Source organism: Rattus norvegicus, chromosome 1, assembly GCF_021556685.1.
Source record: "Rattus norvegicus strain SHRSP/BbbUtx chromosome 1, alternate assembly SHRSP_T2T, whole genome shotgun sequence".
NCBI lineage: Eukaryota > Metazoa > Chordata > Mammalia > Rodentia > Muridae > Rattus > Rattus norvegicus.
Window position 1 is genome coordinate 20,382,501 of NC_141534.1, and position 4,562 is coordinate 20,387,062.

Genomic DNA, 4,562 nt, shown 5'->3' on the forward strand with positions numbered 1-4,562 from the left:
TTGAAGTTCACATGAGACTCATGGCTAAGAACATTGCAAAGAAGACTGGGCACCTCACCTCACACAGTGCTCCTCTATGGAGTAGGCTGATGCCAATTCACCTCACTGCCTTCATCAGTCTGGCAGAGGGTGTGTGTGTGTGTGTGTGTGTGTGTGTGTGTGTGTGTGTGTGTGTGTGTGTGTGTGTGTGTGTGAATGTGTAGAAGTCAACCTCAAATGTCATTCCTCATGAACCACCCACCTTGTTTTATTATGAAGTGGAGCTTGCTGATTTTTCTAGCCCGGCTGGACACTGGGCCCCAATTGTCTGCCTTTCTCCGTCTCCCCAGTTCAAGGCTTGCCACTACTCCTGCCCTTACATGTGAATGCTATGTAATGAACTCAATCTTCACAACTGAGCCATCTCCTTAACTTCCAATGTCATATTTTTAAATGATATTGAGATGAAACTTTCTTTTGCGAAGTAGGGTCTGTGTTTCTCAGTTAATAGTCTTCTAGTGAAGACAAGTGTTTGACCATGTCAGATCTCTCCTCCACCCCTACGATTTTCAAGGGAATTTTTTTATTACCATAAAATCTCTTCATCCACCTTCCATCATTTTCAATTCAGGAAACCCAGGAGTCCAGAATGGAAGGCAGCTTTCTCACGGCCACAGGCTACACAATAGTGTCAGAATCTGTAGCTCTGAACCAGATCCAGTAAAACAGTCATCAAGAAGCCACTGTAAGCCACACGTTCCTGTTCTCTATGCAGTTCTGAGATGGATGTTTCTTGTTCAGATGTTTCTTTGCAAAAAGAGTGAATCGGGCGACCACCGAATGGGATTTTACTCAAGTTAAAACCCATGTGCTCTCTCTGATCTAACTCTATTATAGACTCTTAAGAATGGGCCAAAAGAATAATTTATTCTATATTTTATCTTAGAGTTGAATAGGGTCAAACTAAAAATAGTAAAAAGTCAAATGTATACCCAAGGTTAGATTAGTAATAAATATATCAGGGACCTGAAATCGTGTATTTATTTACATAACTGTAGGGTTACATTAAATTTCTTTTTATTAAATATTTTCTTCACATTTCATTCAATGGTATACATTCATGTCTGCTTATTATAGTCCTCAACTGACAACATATTTTTCAAGTGACAATATTCTTGGTAAATATAACCAATAAGCAAGTTAAGATTTTATACCAGAATACTTTCACCTAAAAACAAGACTACACTAACCCTTAAAGTCGAACTTTCTAGTTAGAGCAAGAAACCCAACCTTTTAAATCTCTGGGCTTCCAGAATGACCAGTCTTGGCTACAGTTGATACTAGTTGTCATAACTTGGTTAAGAAAATTGCATAATTGACAGAGGACTGTCTTGGTCTGGTAAAAAGAGGGCAGATTTGCCCCAAGATTGTGGTGTTTCATGGCGTGAATTCACAGTTTGGAGTGCAATGACTTTCTCAAGGTGCAGATGAAGAAGCAAAACTTTCAAACATGGTATGGAATGAATCCAAGTCACCCAGTAAAACCAAGAATGAAGCCCTGAGCTCTTGGCAGTCCAGCCAGTTCCAGTGAGCTACAGAGCAGAGAAGTGGATTTATGGGCTGCCAGTTTTCTTCTGAGCTGTGCCCAAGGCAAGATCAAGATTCCAGTCAAAGGGGAGGGACTTCCAGCTCAAAAGTTCTTGCCACCCAAAAGTTCTGGGAAGTGACATTGCAGTCCCTTTGAAGCTCACCCCTCCCCCTTGCTAGAGAGGATTGAAAGGTTACAGTGGGAACTTTACACAAATGTCTCAGATCCAAAGCCTTGCTGCAACCATTCATGAAAGAAATCCTTCAAATAAATCACTTGAAAGAATTTCCAGTCTGACTCCCTTTATAACTGTTGTTATTATTATTTTTTAAAGACAACATTTACCTCTATACCTTAGGTCAGCCTCAAACTCACAGCAATTCATCTGGTGGAATTACAAGTTAACCATATCCACATCTTCATCCCAGTTTAAGAATCACCCTTCAGGGCTGCCAAATAATTCCAATATTCCAAAGAAAAATCAAGTTCCTTAAGCCAAATCTCCTTAATGTTATATTGCTTATCAAAAAGAGAAAGATTTATTATTACAGGCCTAATTTCGGAAAAGATGAAAATAAAATGATACATCCAATACCACATTTTTAGAAAATGAATGGTGATTGATTGTTACCATTCTTTTCCGTTACAGAATTAAGAGATTAGAAACAATCAAACACAGTCACTCTCCCACTTTAGAGCTTCTGTCTGACACTGTGAATTTCCTACATGATTTCTCCCCATGATTTGCCACAGCGTTCCTTATTTTATGGTTAGTTTTCAGAGCATTGTGAAACTCAGTTGTGGCAAAGGGGTTAGCAAATTCTATTGTGAAGGCCTCGAGAAAAAGCATAAATTAGTTGCCACAGAGAGACCTGGGCAAATAAACACACAAACGAACAGACAGCTTGGGACAAGGCAGAGAAGAAGCCATGCATGGGTCTTTGCAGTAGTCCAGTTACAGCAGCTCGTCCTATCTCAACACTAAACCCACACGTTTCTACTGTTGGCTCCGACAACGTAGCATAGGGACTTCATGCCTTCAGGATTGCCTTAACAACCACAGTGGGGGGAGAGAAAAACAACAGATTCTGATTCAATTCTTCATATGAGCCGATCGAATATTAGAATCCTGTGCCTACCATCTAGCTGAAAACTGCCCACAGATTTGAAAGCTTTGATTCTTTGTCATGAGACAACAGACATTCAGGGAAGTATACCAAGCCGGTCCCGGCATGTACTCACTCAGGGGCCGCTTGTACCAGGGTCAGGAGGGACGTCTCTGTGGAACCTCCCGAGGGCTTCAGCCCTTGATTACTCTGCTTGTATTTCTTAATGAAGTCCATCAGAACAGCCTGGTGTCCAATTTTCTTTACCAGTTGCTGTACCATCCGATCATTAAGGGCCAGGAGTGCGGTCCCACTGACTTCTTCCTCTGGGCAAAAGAAAATGAACTTTCATATCACTTTTCAGGAAAACAAGGCACAGAAAGAAGGTAAAACTGGTTGCAGTATTGAAAGGATCATCGAAGCTTGAGATGGCAGCCACTGCATTATCTGTCAGGGCTCTGAAACTACATAGTTCCAAACTGATGTCTGCTGCTAAGAGATCACCAGAACAGGAGTCCCAATAAAAACTTTGTTTGTTTGCACATTAATACCCTTCCTCTAGGCCAATTTTAAGAGCCAAAAGAAATAGAAGTCTTTGGGGGAAGCTATTTTTATAATGCCTCCTAGTTGATGTCTAACATCGGCACATTCGATTCTGTATAAAACATGAGTGGTTATGTATGACAAAAGATACACACAAAGTCTGGATCAATGTCACTTCCAGGAGTCTGCAATCATCTGGAAATAGCATTCTTTTCAGAGGATGCTAGGTAAACTGGAAACTGCCCCAGCCTGTGGGAAAGAGATGGAGTTCCTCCTCAGAACGACTCCTCATCCACAACAGGCAGATATCAGGCAGGGAAAGGGAAAAGCAGCTTTCACAACAGAGGGCACCCGTACAACTGCATGGCTCAAATAAAATTCATTCAAAGTATATAAACGACTTACCTTGAAACCTGGGGACTAGCTCACCTAAGTTTTTCTCCACCAACCATTTGCAGACCTGATCAACTGACCACGTTTCCATCGTCGGATTCTTGTCAATGCACCTGTAGAATGAGAAGCGGGGATAGCTTGTCTCCCTTCCTTCTTTCCTTCCTTTCTTCTTCCCTCCCTCCCTTCCTTCCTTCCTTCCTTCCTTCCTTCCTTCCTTCCTTCCTCCCTGATTATTAGTCTTCATTAGTTTTTTTAAACAGTCGGCTTTCTCCTCTGCTAAACTTCTTTCAATACTTGGATTTAAAAAAAATTAATATTTTTACAATGTAACACTTAAAAGTTGCTAATAAAACAAATAATTGCTTTAAAGGTGGATTTGTAGCCTATCTTCTAGTCTCATTTCTTCACCTTCTCCTACTTGATTTCCACAGGCATCCCTCAGCTTAACTAGCAGACAGCCGGAGCATACAATGGTACCCAATCCTGTACCATTAACACCCAGGTTTCTTCACAAAGAACAGAAAGGTGTGAAATCATCAGGAAGTGGTTGACATTTACAGAGGGGTGTGCAGGGGAGAAAGGGAGGAAGGATCAGATAAAAGTCTGACTGAGAGACACATGTAAACCAGGGTGGCTTAACCCCTTGCTGCTCCCAGTCAGGAGAAGACCTTTCCACCATCCTCACAGCTCTGGTTTAGCAGCAAACTCTTTTCTCAGGGAAAACTACCCTCATGTGCCATTCTCCCATTGTTCCAATGTTATTCCTACATACTTGAGTATGCTTTCAAACGGTACCAATACTACTGTAACATATCTATTTATCTGTCTTTCTCTATCTATCTATCTATCTATCTATCTATCTATCTATCTGTAGCTTTACCAGTTATCATATATGTATATACACACATATGTACATATACATATGTATAATATACACATATATATGCATAGAT

At 40.9% G+C, this 4,562-nt stretch overlaps 1 protein-coding gene across 1 annotated transcript in view; it reads right to left on the minus strand.

The window, feature by feature from the left end:
- The window catches only part of Samd3 (sterile alpha motif domain containing 3), a 47,450-nt gene extending 43,325 nt beyond the window's left edge, over nucleotides 1-4,125 (minus strand). The window contains 3 exon segments of the mRNA NM_001172116.2: nucleotides 2,810-2,999; nucleotides 3,622-3,722; nucleotides 4,018-4,125. Coding sequence (NP_001165587.1) covers nucleotides 2,810-2,999; nucleotides 3,622-3,700 — 269 coding nt within the window. The 5' untranslated portion in view covers nucleotides 3,701-3,722; nucleotides 4,018-4,125.
- Nucleotides 4,126-4,562: the final 437 nt, after the last annotated feature.